General features: G+C 37.5%; 2 protein-coding genes across 5 annotated transcripts; one reads left to right on the top strand and one right to left on the bottom strand.

The window, feature by feature from the left end:
• ppih (peptidylprolyl isomerase H (cyclophilin H)) lies at positions 1-22340 on the top strand. Its single transcript, XM_023270862.3, has 9 exons — positions 1-160; positions 10981-11045; positions 11912-11935; positions 12990-13034; positions 17036-17078; positions 18633-18725; positions 20268-20355; positions 20445-20485; positions 21894-22340. Exons 1-9 carry the CDS (start codon positions 95-97, stop codon positions 21960-21962), a joined length of 534 nt encoding a protein of 177 aa, XP_023126630.1. The 5' UTR covers positions 1-94; the 3' UTR covers positions 21963-22340.
• si:dkeyp-100a1.6 (probable G-protein coupled receptor 160) lies at positions 4070-10339 on the bottom strand. Of its 4 annotated transcripts, none has more exons than XM_023270861.3 (3): positions 10140-10339; positions 5865-5932; positions 4070-5476 (listed from the first exon to the last, which is right to left on the bottom strand). In XM_023270861.3, exon 3 carries the CDS (start codon positions 5423-5425, stop codon positions 4331-4333), a length of 1095 nt encoding a protein of 364 aa, XP_023126629.2. In that variant the 5' UTR covers positions 5426-5476; positions 5865-5932; positions 10140-10339; the 3' UTR covers positions 4070-4330. The 4 variants fall into 4 exon arrangements, with proteins under 4 accessions (XP_023126629.2, XP_035804352.2, XP_023126628.2 ...); XM_035948459.2 differs by lacking the exon at positions 10140-10339 and adding an exon at positions 7765-7919 and having other exon boundaries at positions 5766-5932; XM_023270860.3 differs by lacking the exon at positions 10140-10339 and adding an exon at positions 7765-7919.
• Positions 22341-24968: the final 2628 nt, after the last annotated feature.

The following is a 24968-nucleotide window of genomic DNA, read 5'->3' as shown; positions in this document are numbered from 1 at the left end:
TACCGTAGGTCCTGACAGCGCATGTGCCGGACGTTCAAATGAGTCGCACTTGTTTGGGCAAACTGTCTGTTTTTTAGTCTTTAAAAGAACCAGAATGTCCCTTCAAGCAACAAACCCCCTCAACCCGATAGTCTTCTTCGACATTACCATCGGAGGGCAGGTGAGTGAAGCTAACCGCCGAGCTAAAGCTATTTTAGCGTCCACATTTAAGAAGCTCCGCATAAAGACACGTTTTGGTTTGAATTGTGAGCGAGTAAACCATCAAACTGCTGCATGTCTGCTCACATATATGATAATAAGAGCTTTATATAAGACGTTCTGAGAAGACAGTTTACAAAGGACAAAAAAATGAGGACCACTGAACACAAAGCTGAAGAGAAAGAAACAAAAACTGGAGAAACAGGTTTAAAGATTTAGAAAATAAATCAGCATCAAATCAAATCATAAAAGCACATAACATGCCTTATTCAATTACGGAAAATGAACAAGTAGAATGAAAGAGAATGTAGTGTAATACCATTAAAACAAGGGGAAAAATAGTAATGATATTAAAAAAAGTAAAGAGATCCAAGAACTCTGTCAGAAACACACAGGTTACTCTGAGTGATGAAATTCTTATTTTTCGAGTTCCCTTCACACAACTGAAATAAAAAATAAAATGAGATAAGGTAAAACTGAAATATTAATGATAATAAAATAGAATAAAAATAAAAAATGAAATAAAATAAGATAAGATAAAAAAAATAGTTGTAAATAAATTCTATATGCAAATATTGGCAATATTGCAATGCTGTCACATATAAACAGGCAAGGGATATGTGCAAAATATTGCTATTTATAAGGTATTGCAACCAATAAATAATAATAAATAAAGGGTGAAAGAGAATAAAATGACGTCACATAAAAGCAGCTCTATAGAAATTGTTTTTAAGAAGTGTTTTAAAAGAAGATAGGAATTGAAAAACAAATCAGAGCAGACTTTTCTCTTATAGTGTTTCATATTTTGCTAAGATCCAGAAATATTTCATACCACTGGAAATCTAGGGCTGGCACATCAAAACTAAAAGCCATAAAATCATTTCAGAAAATGAAATATGCTGTTAAATTCAAGAGGTTTGGTGAATACTTGACTAATACAGATACAATGAAAATTTTGGTTATTATGGCAGCTTCTGTTCAAAATAATCTAGGAGGGAAATATTTTCAAGAATCAAGAATCTTTATTGTCATTGCGTTTCCACACAGCAAAATTTCAATTGGTGACTCCCAGCTACAGATAAAAGGTAGAAAAAGGCACACTATGTACAAATAAAATAAAAATCCTCAAAAGATATAAATATGTGAACAGAGTTAGTGCACATGAGCAGTAGGATGAGTGTAAAGTTGAGTCCAGTGCAAGACTCAGTTCTTTATTGCACATCGTGAGTCTGTTGTGCGTTCAGGGGAAATGGATGAACAGCTCTGGGATAGAAACTGTTTTTCATTCTGGAAGTTAAAGTTTTTATGTTTCTGTACCGTTTGTCCAAGGGAAGCGGAACAAACGGTCCATTTGTTAGGGCAGAGCTGTTTTCATGTGCACTCAAGCACCGCAGTCTCAGTCACTGAAACCTGGAATTCAGAGTTTCAGTGAATGAATGAAGACCTATCAATTCTGGGCAGCCGGTGAGATTTTGAGGGCGGCAGACATTTACTGAAAATAAAAATTGTGATTTCCCTTCTGACTGTGTAGAGAAGATTTCAGTGAACCTCCATATCTGAAGCTTTGCCTTTAGTACACTGAGCTCTGTTCCTCAGCATCACTACATCCTAGTGCTGTATCAGCTTTACATCTTCTCATGTAGCATAAACTTAAAGCTTCCTTTAAAATTATGCACTGGGTAAGACAGCAGATTTTATTCTTGGAAGAAACATACCAATTACAGAATTAGAACTGCATGCAGGTGGATTGGACTCCTAATGTAACTGTTATTCTAATATGGTAGTTTAAAAGTCAACAAATGTTTTATCTTCCAAGGTATGCGTTCAACATTATTCCTATTTTTTTCCCAATCGCGTAATAGGAGTTTATTCCATAAATACAAAAGTCCAACATAGCTGTTTATCATATTGTTACAACTTGGCTCAAAGGCTGCAACAGCACAGGGAGACAACAACAACAGTGTAGTGACTAGAAATGGATCTATTGCAACACAAATAACCAACCCGGTGAATTAAAGGCAGCAAACACCCAGGAGTAGGAGTGAGATGGGATTAGATGGAGCTGAGCCTCTTGATCACAGGTGGGTCATTACATATTATTTCATCAAGTGGTCCCCACCTGACCCCCTCAGATTCTTCTAAATTTTTACATACTTATAGAACATTATACATGATGGAAAAATCCAAAATTGCAAGGCTTAATTGTAAAGAGTTCCAAAGTTATGACCATTTGAAGTAGGTAGGGGGTACCCTAAAATTGCAACCAAAATTAAGACTTGAAATTTTCGGCTATTTTCAGGCTTCTATAACTTCTGAACAAAAAGAGCTAGAGGTCTGAAATTTTCAGGATCATTTCACAGGAATCTATAGTCATAAGAAATGTGAAAATATTTACTTAAAATTTATAATTGTATGTTACAGAGAATGACAAATTTGAGATTTTATCCATTACAAACTTCTAAAATGTTGCTTTTGGCCACCCTTTACACAAAAACTAATCATCCTATTCATTAGAAATGTTATGTGCTGTATCTTGGCTACCTAAGGAATGTATCTCTGTAAAGTAAAGGTCCTATGTTATGTTATGTATAATATATGAACAGCTAAAAATCAAAATATCTGTCCGACCTTCAGATTCAAAGGTCAATATCAGCATGTGGGACAGGTAGTATCACAAAATAAAAGACACCATGTGAAAGTACAGGAATTGCCTTCTGGTCATGCCAGCACAGGTTGGAAAAATTCTTATAGTTCTTGTACTGGCTTGCAGCACCATCACTAAAATATTTCACATGAAGGACTTGAGGCAGTGCCTTTTTGATGTGCTCAAGAATAGTTTTTAAGAAAGTATGAACAGTGACTGTGTTGTGTTGCATGCAGTCACTGATTACACAGAGAGACATGCAGGAGAGTTCTCCATCTTTCTAGTGATACACTCCACATGGATGCAGTGTTGCTTGTCTGTTTTCCTAGTAGAAGCCCTGAATGGAGTCGAAAACGTGCATATTTAATTTGAACATTTAACACAGAAGGATTTATAGAAGCAAGTTGTGCTTGGTGTCAAAATTTAGGGCAATTCCTGTCCAGTTCCAGCTGCAGTATTTAGTCCATACGCTGCTGAGGTGGTACGAGAGGCATTTATGTGTCTCGGCTTTTTAGCAATCAGCCAGAACTCAATAATAATAACAATACATTTTATTTGTAATGGCCTTTTCATTTAAGGAAAATCTCAAAGTGCTCCACTGAAGATATAAAAAGGATAAAAAAAAAAACAATCAGGTAAAATGACAATAAAAAATGGAAACTTCAGAGGCACGTTTAAACAGCAGTCATGCAGGTAGACCGTACATAGACGCTTGTTCATTTACATCAGGGGTGTCCAACATGCGGCCCGCGGGCCAAGAGCGGCCCTCCAGAGGATCCAATCGGCCCACGGGACGACTTGTAAAGTGTGAAAATGTTGTGTTTTTTGTCATTTGTCCATTTTTTGTTGCTTTGTAACTTTTTTGTCTAAGTTTTTGTCTCTTTTTGTTTTGTTTCATGTCATTTGTAAATTTTTTTGTCATTTTGTATCTTGCTTTTGTCATTTTCTTGTCTCATTTGTGTCGTTTGTCCATTTTTTTGTCACTTTGTAACTTTTTTGTCTAATTTTTTATCTGTCTTTTGTTTTGTGTCATTTATCTATTTTTTTTGTAGTTTTGTTTCTCATCTTTGTCATTTTGCATCTGATTTTTGTAATATTTTGTCTTGTTTTGTTGTTTTTTGTCTTGTCTGACTTTTGCCGTTTTGATCGTAATGTAAATGTTGTGTTCCTTTGTAGACACTCTGTGATCTGGAAGTTGTAATGTGGAAATGATAAACTGAGGCTGAATGTTGCTGAAAATGAATTTATTTTTCTTGAGAAATTTCAGGTTGTTCATGATGGTTTGCAAAAAAAAAAAAATCCTTAAATGTGAACATTTTGCACTAAAACAAAGGAACCATCAGGAGTTGTGGTTTTGTGTATTTTATTATGCTGTGGTTTTACTGGTCCGGTCCACTGGAGGTCAGATTGGACTGAATGTGGAACCTGGACTAAGATGAGTTTGACTCCCCTGGTTTTCATGATATTCAGTGTCTGCTGTCTGGTCTCCTACACATAGAAGTCATTGTTTCTCTTGGCTTTTGGTGGGTTAAACACAGCTACAGGGAGCTGCTTCTGCTGCACTCCTTTGCTCAAATGCCAGTAAACGTTCCACGAGCACACGTTTTCAGGTAGATGACTGTACGGCCCTCGTGTTTTGCTCTTCACCCAGAACACCAACCCTACCAGGAGACTGTTGGTGCATTCCAACCACAGGACATTAACAGAAACATAGGCAGGTACTCCGAGGCCACAGACCATGCAGGCCACACATGTGGCCAGATAAGCCATCCAGATTTCACCGAAGCCCAGCGTGAGGCTGAGCCACAGAGGCGGTCGCTGCCCGTTGGTCACCTCCAGGTGATTCTCCTCGCTGCTTTTTGTCTCCAGGCTGGGGGTTGAAGTGAACATCAAGTCGCTCTTCTTGCTCTTGTGTTCAGTCCTTGCGTTGGATAACCTATCAGCCTCCATCACCCACTGGGGAATCCTTGACCAAAATGGCAGTATGATAAAAAGTAACGCGCAGAAAAGCCCCAGAATGAAATAGGTGATCAGCGATGACTCTCCCACTTCACACATCAGAGCCGTCATACCCTTCTCCTCGTACAGCTTCATGGGCTTGGCACTGACCGTGTGAAAAGAGTAAATAATGGCGAGCGCCCACACCAGCAGTGTTAGGAGCACGTTCCTGAGGAGTTTGCAGAAGGTTCTGTGGTGGTTGACATATGTATCCTCTAAACAATAGTCCAACAAACCCAGGCTCATCATGGGCAGCGGCAGGGCTGTAAATGTTGCTGAAGCATGAGCCAAGAAGAAGCAGAGCGATACAGAAGAGCCTTCAGCTCTCAGAAACCACACGGTGGCCACAAAGAACACCATCACCAAGTCAGCCAGCGCAATGGACAGGCTGCACATGCTTAAAGGGGATTTGTACTGTTTACAGCTGCATAAGCAAAAGGCCGCTGTGTCCATTGCACTCTTAAAAAGCAAAAGTAGGAAATAGTTGTGAGTGTTGTCTGTGTAAGACCCGGACAGCTGGTCCCACTGCTCTAAAATTGCCAGCATTGCCTCTGTTTGCTTAGTTTCCAGCAGTGATGGCAGCATCTCTGTTCACGCTGTAGTGCTCAGATTAGTGTGAAAATGCTCCTGGAAATGCTGTAAAAGACACAGGAAAAGTGTTAAGAAATTAACAAATCGTCAACAAGCAGTGGCAGAATTTACAACTAACACACAACTGTTACCTCACAGAAATCAGCTTCAGACACAACTGCTGTTATTCACCATCTGATCTTGTACTTCTTGTGATTTAGAACATCTTGCATTTGTTGTATTTGTTGTGAAACATTTTGTGATGTCAGATAGAGAATTAACACACAACTTAAAATCTACCAACACTGCGGTTGCCTCATGTAAATCAGTTTTAGAAACAACTGCTGTTATTTACCATCTGATCTTGTACTTCTTGTGTTTTGGAACTTGTGGCTTTGGTTGTATTTGTTGTGAAACACTTTGCGATGTCAGATATATAATGAAGCTTAATTACTTGTTCAGGTGAACAAGGTGTTCGTCGGTGTAGAGCAGCTGGCAGACTGGTCCCTTTAGATTCCTTTCCTACGAAACAGGAAGAACAAGAAACCAGTCAGACACTGATCGCAGTCAGCCTCATTGAAAACATTTGAATTTAATGCATTTCTAAAACACTGGAGGTGTTTCTGTATCAGCACAAGACACTAACAAGTACATTCGTAAAAGTTACCTTTTTTTATCCTCTCCATAAAATGAAATTCATATTAACTGCTATCATTGCAATTCTGACACACTTTTGTTTTGAATTTATTAATGTTCTTACCCTACTTATCAATTCTGACTTCTCTTTTTTGCACACATTTTCATGTGCAAGCCGACATCTCACACCAGGAGCATCAAACTCATTTAGTTCAGGTTCCACATTCAGCCCAGTCTGATCTCCAGTGGACCGGACCAGTAAAACCACAGCATAATAACATATAAATAACCACATTTTTCCTTTGTTTTAGTGGAAAAATGTTCATTCTGAAAATGTTCACATTTACAGAATTATCTTTTTACAAAACACCATGAACAACCTGAAATGTCTGAAGAAAAATAAGTGCAATTTCAGCAACATTAGGACTCAGTTTATCATTTCCACATTACAACTTCCAGATCACAGAGTGTCTACAAAGGAACAAAACATTTAGTCACAGCTATCTGGAACTGAATGATAAGTCAAAGTCAAAGTCAGCTGTATTGTCGGTTCTACTACATGCGTACACATACAGAGAACCGAAATTGCATTTCTCTCTAACCCTAAAACGTGAAAACTAAAGCTAAAAATTTAAGATACAATCAAACATAAGAGAAAAACAAAAAAAACAACAGTCCTAATCTACATAAGGCACAATTTAGTCTATTGTTCACAACCTGAGTGTTGTAGTACAACGGAAGACAAGAGTGTTTACTTTATGGTCAAAATGACAAAAGTCAGACATAAAAAGTCAAAGAAACCCCAACAAAAACAAGACAAAATATGACAAAAATCAGATGCAAAATGACAAAAAATAAGACAAACAGCATGTAACAAAACAAAAAAGAGACAAAAAAAGTTACAAAGCAACAAAAAAATGAATGAACAGACAAAAAAATTACACAAATGACACAAACAAGACCAAAACTGGCAAAAGCGATAAACAAAACAACAAAAAACTAGACTAACAACACAAGCGAGACAAAAAGGAAAATAAAACGACAAAAACATCAAAAAGTCAGATAAAAAAGACAAAAAACAACAAAAACAAGACAAAATATAACAAAAATGAGAAAAAAGCGAGAAAAAAATTGGACAAAAAAGTTACAAAACAACAAAAAAATGGACGTATGAGACAAAAAATGACAAAGGCGTGATGAAAAAATGACAAAAACGACACAAAACATCGAATAAAGCTAAAAACAAAATGACAAAAATAAGACAAAAAACACAAGCGAGACAAAAAGGAAACACAAAAATGAGAAAATGACAAAAACATGAGACAAATGACAAAAAAAAACAAAAACAAGACAAAATATTACAAAAATGAGACAAAATGAGGAAAGAATGATCTAGTATTTTACTTTATGATGAAAACAACCTGTTGAGGTCTAGAAATGATTTTAAATTTCTAGTTTTACTAATTTATAATCTGCAGTTAATGTCTTCTCTGGAATTTTTCCACTTTGAGGGCTGGATTGGACTCTCTGGAGGACCGCTTTTGACCCTCCATGTTTGATATCCCTGTCTTACAGCATCCTGAATTTCTAGAATCTCCTTCTTCCTGCCTGATTTGCTCCACTGATGACGGGTAAATCTAGTTCTGCCGTCTCAAACATGCAGCATTAACTCAATGAATGTGAAAAAAGAAAAGCTGTGTGTGTCTCAGAGTGTGTACCTCCCAGCCAGAGTTATCCTATCAGTCCGGCTAGTCTCAGTGCAGCTTCAGGTGCATAATTCAGGTCCAGGAATGGACGTTAGAAGCCCTGCATGCTTTCACCTGGGAGTGGCTGTTCTTTAGTGGAGCTGTTTGCGTTTAGGGATCCTTTAATGGCTCCACCTTGCTGGTGTGAACTCATGATGATGGGACACGCCTTCTGTGTCTTCCAGGAAACCTGTTTGTTTTCCCTCCTGCGTGCCTCAGGTGACATGCCGCTTTGATTTGCATGTGCTGTAGCAGGTAACCCAGATGAAAATGCGATCTACAGATACAGTGTCTGCTAACAATGCTCGCCAGTTGCAACCGCACCCTGAGCTGGTTTTGTTCACCAGCAGCAGCACAATACGTCGACACTGAGACCCCAGAAACCAGCGTCCACCGTCAAATCCTGGAGGCCTGAAGCTGCGACCTAGATATACTATCTGACCTGAGTGTGACAAAAGCAGCTCCTACGCTGTGCTTTTAACCCTCATGTCGTCCTGCAGATCTAAAGTGACCCATTTCAAAATGTGGAAAAAATTATATTTTCACAGGGAAACTTCTGATGTCCACATTTTCAACATTTTTGGGAAATCTTTGAACATTTTTTGGTGGAATAAAAGAAATGTTAAAAATCTTTCTTAAGAACAAAATTCGCTGTATTTTGGTTGATTTTTTTGTGAATGTTCTTAAAGAAAATATTAGAAGTTTTACTGATATATATGTAATCACTTTAGATATTTTTTTAGGATTTTTTTTGGAAGCTTTTTACTCATTTTTTGAAAATATTTACAAGAATTTTCTTACCATTCTTTTTTTAGTTTTTTGTTTTTTTTTTAAATAAAACTTGTAAGGGAAACTTTTAAGGAATTATTGGAATTTTCTTCCTGAAGGTTTTGCAAATTTTCAGAAATTTGGAGAATTTTGTTGCTGAATTTTTGGATTTTTTTTTCAAACAAGGAAACAATATTTTTTGTTGCCTGTAAATGAGGACAACATGAATGAGGGTTAATGAAATCTGTTACTGTGTGAAACTGTTTGCTCTCAGTGTGAATATTAACATACAGTCATGGAAAAAATGATTAGACCACCTTTTGTTTTCTTCAATTTCTTCTTCATTTTAATACCTGGTACCACTAAAGGTACATTACCTGTAGAATACAATGAACACGACTAAAAATGCAGCTGATTCCATAATACTTTATGTCCTATCTGACCTGCTTCAGCTTCATTGTATTCCAGGGTCTATAAGAGGACATTTCATGTCATCAGCAGCACATGCAAAGGTCTAGAGTGGTTTCCTGCTGACATTCAAGCTGTAGCAGAACTCAGAAGCTGTCAGCTCTCACATAACGCCTAAAACTAAAGAATTATGTGAAGCCACAAAGGCAGCCATCATGAGTGAGAGACAGGTAGAGAAAAAACTGAAGATCTCCAAGACAGCCGTTCATTCCACCAAGAAAAAATAAGCCCAACATGGTTCTACCAAAATGCTAGCTGGTCAGGAAACGTCTTTCTACCCACCAGATGACTGTCACTCATCCCTTCCTGTCAGGAATCATCCTCAGACCTCCAGGGACCTTAAAAATGAGTGGACACTATGGAGAAATGGGACTTGTTGGAAAAGAACAGTTGGAAAGCGACTTGTTGAAGCTGGTCTGAAGTCCCACAGGACAGGAAGAAGCCCTTCATCAAGGAAAGGCAGAGGAAAGCTGGTTACTCTTTGCAGGGATCACAAGGATTGGACTGTTGATGATTGGACTAAGGTTCTCTTCAGGGATGAATCCAGTTTTCAGTTGATGTCCATCCAGCCAACTTACTGGTTAGGAGGAAGCCTGGAGAAGCTACAAACCAGACTGTCTGCCCCTACAGTAAAACATGGGGGTGGATCAGGGACCATCTGGGGTAGTTTCAGTCTGGATGGAACAGGGTGAATGCAACTGTGTGAAATGACAAAAATGAGACGCAAATTGATACAAAACGAGACAGAAAATGACAAAAACGAGACAAAGCGACAAAAACGAGACAGACAAAAACGACGCAAAACGACACACAAAATGACAAAAACGAGAAAAAAAAGGAGACCCAAAATGACAAAAATGACACACAAAATGACAAAAACTACACACAACATATTCTGTTCTAGTCACCCTTGCTAAGGAAGAAGCCTAGTTATGAATGACAGGTTCTCTGCTCTCACATGCTGTTAAAACTTTACGTGCAAATATCGGTTATCATCCTTAGAAACCCATATCAGTCGAACCCTAGTTCACATTCTGCATTCTTTGAAACTTAGAAACCCAATTCTCTCTTTCAGAAATGATAGATTTAACGGCATATTAAAGCCGACTCACCTGCCGTGTGGTGCTTTGCTTCAGTGGACGTCAGACTGCAACCAGACAAAACCCCTCAGCAGATGAAAGCGGTTGTAGTTGATGTTTGTTCTGGGTCAACACATGTGGCTTCTCCACTTCACTTCTCTGCCTGGAAGCAAAAGACATACTGTATTGTCTGAATGGCCACAGGAGAGCAGATCCAGCGGCCGGTTGTTGTGCTGCTGGGTGTGAGCATGGAGTGAAGGGGGAGTCGTACGGTGATGTCAGGAGGACAGACTAGTCTCTGTACAGCAGCACTTTGTTTGTCTGCACACACACAGACACACACTAGTGTTGTTGTTGTTGTGTCATGTACTTGTGTGTTGAGCGGAGAGACGACTACACAGCTGACGCTCACAAAGCTCACGGTTTTACGTCTAATAAAGCGCTGCGTCAACATGCTTTTCATTTCCATCTTTTTCTATTATGTATGCTTTGACCACTTCATAAACAGCTTCAGGGCTGGGACAGAGCGGCTGGTGTTGTTAAACGGAATCTAAATCACTTTTTGATGCAAAGTCAGCAGTGAACTGAGTAAACTCATTGTGCACAAGGGAGAAAATCAAGAAGAGCCCATCTAACATGTATTTAGTGGAAATTGTACATAAGAAATGGATGGATGCCATTGAAAAGTGTGTGTAACTGGTTGCTCCAGTCCTCGGTGTCATGTACAGCAGCTTCCAGGTTCTGAAAATGATCCTCTTCAATTCATCCAGGTGTTTTTGCATAAAACAAAACCCCTACGTGCTCAGTTTTTTTAAAATGTAATTCCTTCTTGCTTGTTTTCCAATTTCTAACGGTTTTCTCACCTGTCTGTTAGGATGTCGGACGGATGAAGATCGAGCTGTTTGCTGACGTGGTTCCAAAGACAGCAGAGAATTTCCGGTAAGGGAAGATTCCACATCACAGGTGTATTCAAGCTGGTGCCAAATTAAAGGGAACAACCTGAACCCTACACTGAAAATGAACACAAACTGGTTCTGAGTGATGAAAGATTTCTATCCTGATGAGAACGGTCTCCTCTCAGATGACGGACTGCCATCCATAGGGCAGGAGATGTCACTGAGTGCTTTTAGAAGTGTGTACATTCTGTCAATCCGATGCCATGATCTTCTCAGTCAACCCAACTGAACATGTAGGGGACATTTTGGATCAATATGGCGCCACCATGAAACATCAAATGAGGCGATATCTTTTGGAATACTAGGTTCATCCTTCTAGTAGAGGTCCAAAAAACTTGCAAAGTCAATGCAAATGTCCTCCCTAAGACCCCTTTTATTTGGTTTTCCTTTGAAACCCTAACATAGTCACCACAAAGTAGTATTTGGGTGTAATAGTACTTTTAAAATCTTAACTTCCTACTCAGAAAATAGTATTTTGGTGTAATAATATTTTAAAAACTTTAACTCGCTAGTCAGAGCAGTATTTGGGTGGAACAAACCTTTAGTGCTTGGACACAAAATGGAATAAATCTTTAAAAATACTTTATTTAGTCAGAAGGTACTATATGGATGGTGCTGGCCTTGTACTATTTACTACTATACTACTACTACTACTACTAACATATTACTTATGTGGTGCTATCAGGAGTATTTTGAGTGGAATCAGCCTTTAAATTCATAATTCTTGCATTTTCTCCATCATTTATCTCATCAGGAAGCTCAGCCAGGATGATTTTAAATTGTCACCCCCGTATATGCTAGCAGCGACCAGTGCATGAGTTCTAAAGTGTGTCTTATCGTCTCTTACAGGCAGTTCTGCACTGGAGAGTTCAGGTAAGGCTTTAGACGGCTTCGTTCTTTCATTTTAGAAACACTTCATGAACCATCCTGCACCATAAACCGGTCACAGGTACTTCATATTTTTATTTTCAGCTGTTGGAGTTTTGAAATGTGACGCTTGTTTCCTTGAATCTCTTAAAAGCGGAAGGTTAAATCTGATGAACACAATAGGTTTCTGTTGGCCACATACCTGCTCAGGCTGGCAGAGAAGCAGGACTGGGGAAGTAGGAGATATTGACCATGAAGCCACAGCTGTTGCTAATGAGTGATACCCCCTCACACACTCTAAATGTCAAATTAAACAACGTTTTCATGAATGCCTGAGCCAGCTGCAGTAGAACAGGATCCATTAAACGGTGGTTGAATGGCTGCCAGCTTAAGATGTGTTTTGGCCTTCAGCAGGATGTGTGGTCACTTCCATTTTCAATGATGGCCCATTTACTGTAAAAATCTTAAAAACTCAGCGTTTTGTTCCTGTGAACCACATCTCAGAGCAGCAGAGAGTGGTTTTTATATGTTTAAAAGCTTTGATTTGATTTATTTCTCACTATTTTAACAACAGATTTCATTCATTCATTTCTCTTTTATTTTTGTCTTTTTAATCTGTCTTTTTTACTTATTTTTTTAGAATCTTGGCTTATATTTGATGCATTTTAACTCTTATTTTGATCAAATTCCTTTTTTATTATTCTCTTACCTTACGTTTATCTTTTGAAGTGATCCTACCTCTGCTGTTTCCTCGCTGCGTTTATTTTTCAAACCATTTTTTCAGTTCCTGTTTTATCGAGTCCTTCATTAATACCATGATGTTAGTAGAGGGTATTGTTTGTACTTCCTTTTTTTATGACAGTTTATTCTTCTTATCTGTGAAGCATTTTGTGTTACATTTGGATAAAAGGCGTTATCTAAATAAAGTCGGATTGATTGATTGGTACAGAGACAAACCTACTCTGTAGTTAGAGGACATATGAATGCAGTATTTCATTATTATTATTAACTTTTATTAACTATTATTAATTTTGTTTTGTCTCCATTTTGTGTCCTACAGGAAGGACGGCGTTCCCATCGGCTTCAAAGGTTGCACATTCCACAGGTAGGCAACATGACAAACATGTAGACAAATGTGTAATGATTTATTTAGTTTCTTGAATGATTTTATTTAACCCTCGTGTCGTCCTGCGGGTCAATTTTGACAATGGACGACAAAGTTTGAAAATGTGGGAAAAATATATTTTCACAGTGAAACTTCTGATGTCCACATTTTCAATATTTTTGGGAAAACTTTGAACATTTTTTGGTGGAAAAAACAAATATTAAAAATGTTTCTGAAGAACATTCACAAAAAAATCAACCAAAATCCAGCAAATTTTGCTCGATTTTGCTTGATTTTTATATGAATGTTGTTAAAGAAAATATTACAAGTTTTACTGATATATATGGAATCACTTTAGATATTTTTAGCATTTTTTGGAAGATTTTCCTCATTTTTTGAAAATATTTACAAGAATAAAATAAAATAAACTTTTAAGAGAAACTTTTAAGGAATTATTGGAATTTTCTTCCTGAAGGTTTTGCAAATTTTCAGAAATTTGGGGAATTTTTTTGTTGAATTTTTGGATTTTTTTGCAGACAAGGAAACAATATTTTTTGGTGCCCGTAAATAAGGACAACAGGAGGGTTAACTGGAAACCAACTCCTTCACGTGACTTTTGAGGTTATTGAACCTGATTCTGCGTCTTATTAACCAGCTTAAACGTTATCCACCGGCAGGTTTGGCATCCAGGATGTTTCTGTGCCTGTTTCCTCATATTTATATCTGCAGAAGCAAAATAACTCAGGCAGAATTAAATAATAGCACCTGGATGCAGACATTTAGCCAAGATTTTCAACCTTATGTCACCTTTTGTTTTAGTTTTTTCTCAAAATGGTAAAAGTTGTACTCACCAGCAACATCCAGGATGGACACTTGAGCCCTTTTCAGACTTGGAATACGTTCAGACATTGGTCATTTTTAATGTTCCTTGTGGTTTCGTTCAGATATACATGTGAAAGTGAGAGAGAGCAGAGTTATGCACGCATAGACGCACATTTGGACGGCACATCAAGGTTGAAGGAGCTGCTAATAAACACGAGACTAGAGCTGAGATTAGGCTTATCAGCATGAAGGAACAGCCAGCAGTCTGACGGCAGGTCACTGTGTTCTTTCAGTCAGGACAGTTTTCACACAGAGCTGCACTTAAATGTTTGTCAGCCTGAAATCCATCCAAACTGTCAGGATGTTGTTTTCCTGTAAAGATCTGATCCATTTACTGAAGTAAAAATAGTATTTTATTACATTTAGGAATGTCTGATGTTGGCTTTTTTAGCAATGACCGATATGCCGATATTGTCCAACTCTCAATTTCCACTTCAGACATCAACCGATGCCGATATCTGTGGGCTATTTAACTAATTTTAGGTAACATCACGTATCTCCTGTGGTGGAATTAACACATCAGGCCTCATTTTACTGTGATGTCCCATTGGATGCATTCTCAGATGCAACAAAGATTTCAGATGGAAACATTGTCTGAGCAAAATAAGAAAACTGCTTCAACTGAAGTTGACTTTTTTTTTTATAATTGTCTCAAACAACAGTTCACACTCTCCCTACCTCCATGAGTTGAAATCCAGGTGATATTTTATCAGTTTTCATGATTGGCTAAAAAAAACAAACAATATTACATTTTTATGCCAATATCGTGCCGATAATATCGGTAGGCAGATAGATATTCTCGGACATCCCTCCTTATGTTAACCCTTGTGTCATCCTGTGGGTCAAAATTGACCCATTTTAAAGTTTGAAAATGTGGAAAAAAATATGTTTTCACACTGGAACTTCTGATGTCCACATTTTCAACATTTTTGGGAAATTTTTGAACATTTTTTGGTGGAAAAAATGTTAAAAATGTTTCTTAAGAACATTCACAAAAAAATCAACCAAAATCCAGTTAATTTTCCTGGATTTTGGTTGATTTTTATGTGAATGTTCTTAAAGAAAATATTAGAAGTTTTACTGATCTGTAATAACTTCAGATATTTTTAGGATTTTTTTGGAAGATTTTTACTAATTTTTTGAGAATATTTACAAGAATTTTCTTGCCGAATGTGGGGGATTTTTTAAAAATAAAACTTTTAAGGAATTGTTGGGATTTTCTTCCTGAAGGTTTTGCAAATTTTCACAAATTTGGGAAATGTCTTTGCTGATTTTTTTGATTTTTTACAGACAAGGAAACAATATTTTTTGGTGCCTGTAAATGTGGACAAAAGGAGGGTTAAGTGTTTCTTTTTAAATTGTAGTGATTAGTTTTGCTTCTCCTAGCAGAATATTTGCAGCAGCAGCTTAATTATTCTGCACATTGATGCATTGGCGTAACTTTATTTACCCCATAAATCAGTGATCATCAACTGGCGGCCCGCGGGCCGAATCCGGCCCACCGAACCGTCCAATCCGGCCCACGACTGGATTCCAAAATTGTGAGGATCAAAGAGAAAATATCATGTGGTCCACACTATTAAAGCAACTGAAACAACAATAACTGAGACTCTTAACTATCAGTAATCCCCACCATTTATGACTCTATTTAGGCTACATTCCCAAATGAGGACAGACTCGCTGCACTGTTAAACATTTATTGTTTCACACAGTTCTTTTTTTTTTTAACATAACTTTTCCTCATGCCCTTACTTAACATTTGGTTTTTATTTCAAAGTCTCAACAACAAGCTTCAAACTAGTAGACTTCTCAGGACAAAAAAAGGAGGAAAAACCAACTGGCATAACTTAAAATAGCATGGTAAATAAATACTAACCTGGTACCAGAACAAAACAGGTCACAAATAATGTTGGCACATCAAATAAAACGTTAAGTGGGCTATAGCGATTTCACATCACAAGGCTGAAATGGGCTCCTCACACTGCTTAATGGCTGAAGTTACATTTCCCCTCTGACACCAACTTTTTCACATCAGGCTTGGCCGCTGTCAGACTTATGATCAAACAGTCCTCCAAAGACTGGTTTGACAGTCGGTTCCTCTCGTGTGTTTTTATCGAGTTCATCTTGGAGAACGCAGCCTCGCAGGTGTAGGTTGAACCCAACATGGTGAGCACATACATAGCCAGCGTCTTCAATGTGCCATAGTCCTCGGGACAAGACATCCAGAATGCGCTCAGGCTTTCAGCACCATGGAGAGCAGCCTGGATTTCAGCCAGCTCACTCTGAATGGACGCCTCGTCCAACGGCATCATTTTCACCACGTTTGTGGAGAATTCTCCGCTTGGGCTGATGGTGAATGGGTCACGCACAAATCCAGTGACATCCCTGGAAATGAAAAAGTCATGGAATCTAGCAGAGAAGTTGTCTTTTAATTGTGTGATGAATGTCTTCATCTTGTCTGTGACGTTGCTTTCTCCCACCGTCTTCAGTGTGTTGAAGTGCAGCAGCCTCTCTGACAACAAATCTGCATGGAACAGATCAAGTTTGTTCCCAAAGGCATCAAGTTTTTCCACCAAATCCACCACTGATTTTTCTTTTCCTTGCAGCTGGACATTAAGTGTATTCAAATGGGAGAAAATGTCTGTTAAAAACGCAATGTTGCACATGTATTCTCTGTCTTGCATGATGCGGAGATGGTCAGCTGCCGCTTTTGATTTACTTTGTTTCAAAAAATCCACTACTTGGGCACCGAGTTCAACAAAGCGCTGCAGTTCTTTGCCCTTACTGAGCCAGCGCACGTCATTGTGGAGTAACAGCTCATCATGAGAAACCTGGGATTCCAGCACAAATTTGCTGCGTGCTTGAATTTCCTCTGATGTGGTTAATAATTTTCATTGTTTTCTCCATCACCTCTTTGAGCTCCCCGCTTAGCTTTGCACACAGCACGCTTTGATGGATAATACAGTGAAGTGCGTTAGTTTTAGAAGCGACAGTCTTTATTCTGCTCACCAGACCCTTGTTTTTGCCAATCATGGCAGGTGCACCATCTGTCACTGTCAGGTTGATTTCATCCAGGGACAATCTGAATTTACTGCTTTGTTTTTATTGTTTGTTTTCAGGGTGATTAAAGACTTCATGATCCAAGGAGGAGACTTTGTGAATGTGAGTATGTCTTCTGCTGTCTTAACGAGCATTCAGTGTTTGTCTCATGAAGCACTGAAATGTTGCTTTAATAAGTTTGTGTTTGCAGGTTAGACTTTGCAAGTTCCTCTGAAATAGATATGTGAAGAGTTCCCTTGAGTTTAACTGGCATTCCTGTCACATTTTCAGGGTTTAACTACATTAAAAGTCCAAGCTTTAGCCGTCTTATTCGAGACATATGGCTTGGATTAAGGCTGCAGTAAACTATAAGAACTTTTTGGGCTCTCATGTCTCACACCACTGCAGTGAAAGTTCATATTCTTATGAATAATGAATACATGATAGATTCTTTCCAGACAGGGTGAAAACAAATGCAGCATTATGGAAACCAAAAGTGTATTCTCTGGTGGGATTCCTGCTTGTAGCGTGGCCATATTATCTAGATTACACTGGGAAATGAGTTAAAGAAGAACAAGAATAAATAAAACAAAGAAATATAAATAAAGTGATATATAGAATATCAGAATCAGCTTTAATGTTCAAGTACGCACACAACATACAAGGAATTTGGCTGTTGGTGTCACCTGATGAATATGGAAAGAGAATAATAATAATAATGAAAAGAAACTATAGAAAGAAGAACAGGGGAAAAATAGTAGTAAAAATAAATATAACACAATATATACATATATTTACAAGCTAGAAAGGAATATATGAACACAGTAGTGCAACGTGATAATTGCTAGATGATGATACAGAACAAAAAGCAGATAATGCTACAACTTTCCAGATGCAGATGTTTTACTTTAAAATCAGATAAAACAGCATTAATTAATTTAAAATATTAAAAAAACAAATAGAAAAAGAAATCTCACTGGACCAAGTTGAATGTTAGACCCAAAACTGTCAGGACCAACTGATGGCAGCTTGAAAAATAAATAATAAAGAAGTGAGAGACACAATACAGACAATATGTGAACATGGAACACGAAGAAATTATTGGTTTGGGTTGAAAAATGGCCGAACAAAAAGTAGTATTTGGGTGGAATAGTATTTTTAAAACTTTAACTTGCTCTTCAGAGAGTATTATCTTGGTTTAATAGTACTTTTAAAACCTTAACTTCCTTGTCAGTGAGTAGTATTTTAGTGTAATAGTACTTTTAAAACCTCAACTCACTCGTTGAAAAGTAGTATTTGTGTGGAATAATACTTTTTAAAGTGTAACTTGCTCTTCAGAAAGTAGTGTTTGGGTGGAATACTACTTTTAAAACCTTAACTTGCTAATCAGAAAGTAGTATTTTGATGTAATAGTACTTTAACTACATCTGAGTCATGTATGTTGGTGTGATGCTCGGTATGTTTCTGCAGGAAGTGACACACGTCTCCGAAGCATTTAGAAAACCTTCCAGCAGCTCTTATCTTTATTAAATTCATCACATTTTCCCACCGTAGCAGGTAAACAGGAGCTGAAGGATGAATCTGCTCTGATCGTTCCCCGTCTAGTGGTCATAAAGTGCAGCTGAATGTTTTAATGTGCAGCTTGTTGAGCTTTCTCTGACTCTATGTTGTGTTCAGGGCGATGGAACCGGGATCTGCAGCATCTACAGAGGTCCATTTGCAGATGAGAACTTCAGACTGAAGCACTCTGCCCCCGGCCTTCTCTCCATGGTATGTGTGGAGATTAGTGCTGTGATACGAGGGATGAAGTTAATCTTATTACCGTTTACACATGAAGTTAACTTAAAGCTCTCACAGCGGTGCTTTCTGTGAACGTCTTCAGCCGGGATGATCGCTGAACGACACGCCTCGTCCTGCAGCTGTCACAAAGTCGTCCAGTTAGAGGGAAATGCTCTTTGTTACTTAGAGTGTGTCGTTAGGGGGCTGGAGCCGACCTGAAGCCCCTTTCAGACATGCGACTGATTCAATCCTTTAAATCAAGGATGTCCAACATGAGTGGTTCTCCAGAGGGTCCAATCCAGCCCTCAAAGTGGAAAAATTCCAGAGAAGACATTAACTGCAGATTGTAAATTAGTAAAACTATAAATTTAAAATCATTTCTAGACCATGACAAGTTGTTTGGATCAGAAAGTAAAATACTAGATTGTTCATTGTTCTTTTGTCATTTTGTGTCTCATTTTTGTCTTGCTTGTGTTTTTTGTCTTATTTTTGTTATTTTTGATCTTGTGTCATTTTGTGTAATTTTTTTGTCTTGTTTTTGTCATTTGTCCATTTTTTTGTCGGTTTGTAACTTTTTTGTCAAATTTTTTTTGTCTCTTGTTTTGTTTGGTGTTGTTTGTCTCATTTTTTGTCATTTTATGTCTCGTTTTTGTAATATTTTGTCTTGTTGTTTATTGTCTTTTTTTGTCTGACTTGTGGTTTTGTTTCTGGCTTTTGTCATTTTTTGTCTCTTGTTTTGCTTTGTGTTGTTTGTCTCTTTTTTTTATCATTTTGTTTCTTGCTTTTGCCATATTGTGTTTCGTTTCTGTCATATTTTGTCTTGTTTTAATTGTTTTTTTTGTCTTTGTCGTTCGACTCATATTTTTGTCGTTTTGTGTTTCCTTTTGGTTCGCTTGTGTTGTCTGTTTTTTGTCATTTTGTCTCACTTTTGTCATTTTTTGTCTCTTTTTTGTTTCGTGTCTTGTCGTTTGTCTCGTTTTTTTATCATTTTGTTTCTCGCTTTTGCCGTTTTGTGTTTCGTTTTTGTAATATTTTGTCTTGTTTTTTGTTGTTTTTGTCTGACTTTTGTTGTTCGTCTCCTGTTTTTGTCATTTTTTTGTTGTTTTGTGTTTCCTTTTTGTCTCGCTTTTGTTTTGTGTCTCATTTTTGTCATTTTGTTTTTTGCTTTATTCATTGTTTTGTGTAGTGTTTTTGTCGTTTTGTGTTTTGTTTGTCTCGCTTGTGCAGTCTATTTTTTTGTCATTTTTTTCTCGCTTTTGCCATTTTTTGTCTCTTTTTTTTGTTTCTTGTCGTTTGTCTCATTTTTTATCATTTTGTTTCTCGCTTTTGTCATTTTAATGTGTAATGTTTTATCTTGTTTTTTGTCTGACTTTTATATTTGACTTTTTTATACTACCTAAACTAAGCCCAAATGAATGAATGCATTAAGAGGAGTCGACCACCGCCTCTACAGACAGTCGAATTTCCCTGAAACATCAGAAGTGAGTTATTTCTAACAAATCCGTGTCTTTCTCCATCATCTCTCTCATGCAGGCAAACAGTGGTCCAGGGACAAACGGCTGCCAGTTTTTTATTACCTGCACTAAATGTGACTGGTTAGATGGGAAACATGTTGTTTTTGGTGAGTAAATCTGCAGCATTAACTGTTTTTTTTAGGGTTTTATCATCATTCATGTCTGAGTTAAACTGTCTTCTTCATCGTTGTTTCAGGAAAAGTGGTCGACGGTTTACTGATCATGAGGAAAATCGAGGTAAAAACTAACTTTACCGTTCATTTATCTTCATTTTGTAGTTCTTTCGGCAAGAATACATTGATAAAGAAATTTAATCTGTATTAACTGAGAATTAAATAAAACACTAAAAAGAGTCAGAGCACTGATGTTGTTGGGGGAAAAAGGAAGTTATTTAAGCTAAAATGCAGCATTACAAAACAGTCGCCACTTGGTAATTAACAATCGTTAAAATGTAAAAACCCTTCGAAGACCTGATGGCCGAGTGTTTAAGATGAATATCACACAGACGTATGTTCCTGAATCCCAGCCGGGGGTCGTTGCTGCATGTGAGAAACAGCAGATTCTGCAGCAGGCCCTCATTAAAAACTCCACCATGAGAAGAAGCACGAGCTCTGTAATGTGATGAAGCAGCTTTGGACAAAATTCCAAGTAAATCTGGACCAATTAGAGACATTTAAGGCATTTTCTTTTGCTCATTTTGGACAAATGTTGATTCATGAAATGATTCATTCATCAAATGATTTACTTTTGGTGATTCTTAAATTGGCCTTTTAGAATAAAGTGATTTTGATGAAATATCTTAAATTTCCAGCTCAGATTTGATTGCATTTCCTCATGAAAACAAACATTTTTACAGTTTCTGAGGGATAAATGGTGTCATTTTGGGTTGTTTATAAAGAAAACACACCTTTCAAATCAAACATCAAACCAAAAAATAGAAAATATGTAATATTTTTAGCTTTTTCACAGGATAATCTTTTACAAAAACTAGTAACCAAAAAAATCACACATTTCTTAAAGAATTTTTAGTTTGTAGCAAATGATTTATTTTTGGTGAATTCTTAAATTTTCCCCGTAGAATCAAGTGATTTTGATGAAATCTCCCAATTTTAAGCTCAAATTTGGGTCATTTTCCCATAAAAACAGCACATAATGTCAAAAAATAAGCTCAAACACTGGCAGAAAGTTGGAAATCTGACATTTTTTTCTGATAAATGATGTCATTTTTATTTTTATTTTGTCATTAAAATTAAGCTTCCCTTTCCAACCTATTAGTGGATTTTCTGGATATAGGAGTTTAGGAAGAAAACTAAATGTAAAAGACACTTTCCAGTTTGTAAACTGACTTTTCATGTCCCCAAATTTTGATACCCATATTACAATTTAATGCTTGTTGAACATTATAAGCTTCACACTGTCCTGGACATTTGAATCTACACTGTGATGTTTAACACTTCAGGACATTAATCCAGTTTGTGACTGACATCTGTAGTGTATTAATCTTATGTAGCATCATGTTTATGCAGCAAGTAATGAGACGGTTTTGTGCATAAATATCCAGACGTCACTGCAGTTGGGAGTAAAGTTGACGTTACCGCTGTACAGTTTAGTTTTATTCTAACATTGTGGTCTTTCCTTGCATCAGAACGTTCCTACGGGACCCAACAACAAGCCGAAACTCCCCATCCTCATCGCACAGTGTGGAGAGATGTGATCCAAGTTGCTCCAAACATGACATGAAAAACTTCCACAACCTCTGTACACATGAAGTAGTATCTTAATTTTACCAGGAGTAGAAGGACGGATGCCTTTCCTGTCAGTTCAGACTCAAGAACTCTCCGGTACGTCTGTTTTTGTACCGAATATCAGTTTAAAAGTTGCTTCAAAACCAAATTATTCACATTATAGTCTGGTTTTGGCACTCATTCATGTTTGCTTTTCAAATTAATTTTCCACAACTTCTCATGAAAAGCTGTTGTTCTGTTGTTGATGTTTTTCTGAGGACAGCTTATTTTTTAAAACCAGATAGAAGAATTACTCATCGGTTACACTGTTTATCATTTCTGATCAATAAATTGTACATTTTTATACATTTTTGCACATCTTGGTGTTTTTATCTTCTGTAAACGGCTTCATACTTTAAAATTCAAAGTTTTAAAATTGTTCCATTTAAGTGTATGTACTGTTTAAATCCGGGTGTCAAACTCGTCTTAGTTCATTCAGTTTGATCTCCAGTGGGCAGGACCAGTAAACAACACAAACAAGACAAAAAAAAGACACAAAATATTACAAAAATGAGGCACAAAGCAACAACAAAATAGACAAACAACACAAGCGAGACGAAAACAAACACAAAACAACAAAAACAACCCACAAAACAGCGAATAAAGCAAAACATAAAAAGACGAGACATTAGACAAACCACAAGTCAGACAATAAAAGACAAAAAAACAAAAACAAGACAAAATATGACAAAAATGAGACACAAAACAGCAAAAGTGAGACATTTCAGGTTGTTCATGACGTTTTGCAAAAAAAAGATAATTCCTTAAATGTGAACATTTTCATAACATAATTTTTTGCACTAAAACACAGGAAAACATTGGAGTTATAATTATTTATAGGTTATTATGCTGTGGTTTTACTGGTCCACTGGAGATGAAACTGGGCTGAATGTGGAACCTGGACTAAATGAGTTTGACTCCCCTGCATTAATGTCTGTTTTAGAAAACACCCAGACACCCATGACTGGAAACTGCCCTCCATCACCTTTAAGAACATTGTGTACCCAGAGTAAGACGCATGGCTGTGGCACCTTTTAGTAGCACATTATCTCCTCATACGCTGCAGACCTAAACAACTGAATATTTGCATGACTTAAAAGAGAGTCTGCAGCTTCAGTTTTCAGCCAACTAATGTCCAGACATGTAGCTGTATTCTAAAGGGGCAGCAGGTAATAAGTGATGCTGGCTTCATAGCTGTGGAGCAAACGAGGTTAATACTACAGCGGAAAGCACGAGAGCTCTCCAAGAAACACCCTCCAGAGCCAAAGAATCCTCTCCTGAACTTGCAGCCACCTCGTCTATCTCAGCCATCTATACAAATCCAGACCCCCTCCCCCATCCACGCTCATGTCTGCCTTGGACATCGTTCCCTTGGCATAAAAGAATCCTTTCAGATGGAGACTCTGTTCTTATGGAGGCAGGAAGAAGGGCTTGATGGGGCTTTTTTTTTTGCTTTTTTTCTTCTTGCAGGGGGTGGGGGTCTCTCCGTGGGGAGGCTTTCTGGGGTCAAAGCTAAAACCCATCTCTGTGTGTGGGAGAACAGAGCTTGGCCATTAACAGCAGAGCTCTTCACACATCGGCCAGCGCTTATAAACGGTGCCAGTGGAGCATTAACATGACAATGGATGGGGGGCTGCGGTGGGGTTGTCTGGGTCTGTCTGCCTGCTCTGCGCTAGTGGAAGTTTTCTGGATTCACACAGGACGGTGGCTGCCTGGAGAGGGAAAGTGGACGTTATTTTACTGGAATTCACTGTCACTGATTTAGCTTTTACAGAAAGGTGTAGGACTGAAAGCATTTTAAAAATACCTTCCTTGAGAATCAAATAATCTCAGAATACAATCAAATATCAGAGTTGGGAATTCTTGAATTTCCCTCGGGATGTCTGTCTGTCTGTCTGTCTGTCTGTCTGTCTGTCTGTCTGTCTGTCTGTCTGTCTGTCTGTCTGTCTGTCTGTCTGTCTGTCTGTCTATCTATCTATCTATCTATCTATCTATCTATCTATCTATCTATCTATCTATCTATCTATCTATCTATCTATCTATCTATCTATCTATCTATCTATCTATCTATCTATCTATCTATCTATCTATCTATCTATCTATCTATCTATCTATCTATCTATCTATCTATCTATCTATCTATCTATCTATTACTGTAAAGGAATGTTTATTCCTCATATTTGTCCTGAAATAACCTTCAACCCAGACAAGGCTGGGAATGAAATCACACTGCAGCAATAACACTATATGGTCACTTTTTAACATTTTCAGTGATATAAAATCGGGGATTTAGCTGTTAGATCTGATGGGTTCAGTTCTTCCATTTTCTTCCATAGTAAAAGGAAAAACAACTGCAACAAAGCAGGGAAATTAGTAAACAAATATGACATTTACATCATGTTCTTTAAATAAATTATTGAGTCTCTCCTCATGACTGTCTTTATTTAGGTCAATTATCCTTCAATAAATTTCCACAGCAGTGAACTCAGTGCAGATGGGGCTCACAGCACAGTGGGTGTCTATAGGAGGGAAAGCAGATTACAAAATAAATATATATATATTGAGGCTGGAGAACAAGCAGAAAATAGATTTTAAAAATCTAGTGTTGTTTTGCCTTTCAGTGGGTCAGCGTCAGTGGGTTTCTTAGTAAAACCTGGTCAACAGAATGATAAAGTGAAGCAAGAAAACGCGAATTTTACATAATCCCAATGTCTCGCCGCGTCTTTTCAGAGATATTTCTATCAAGCTTATGTACAAAATGGCACACTAATAACTTTAGGTGTACTTTGTGAACTCATTTGTGCATTATGTTTTATATATCTGTCCATGGACTAAAATGACCCCCGTAAGTAGACACTCCGTTCCAAAAGTGTCACAGTTATCTGTCTGATTTGTCTGGCTTTGACATCACTGGTGGGCGGTGACAGCGTGCAGGT

The sequence above is a fragment of the Amphiprion ocellaris genome, chromosome 8 (genome assembly GCF_022539595.1).
Source record: "Amphiprion ocellaris isolate individual 3 ecotype Okinawa chromosome 8, ASM2253959v1, whole genome shotgun sequence".
Taxonomy (NCBI): Eukaryota; Metazoa; Chordata; class Actinopteri; family Pomacentridae; genus Amphiprion; species Amphiprion ocellaris.
The sequence above is the reverse complement of the archived record's forward strand: the minus strand, read 5'-3'. Positions and strand labels throughout refer to the sequence as shown.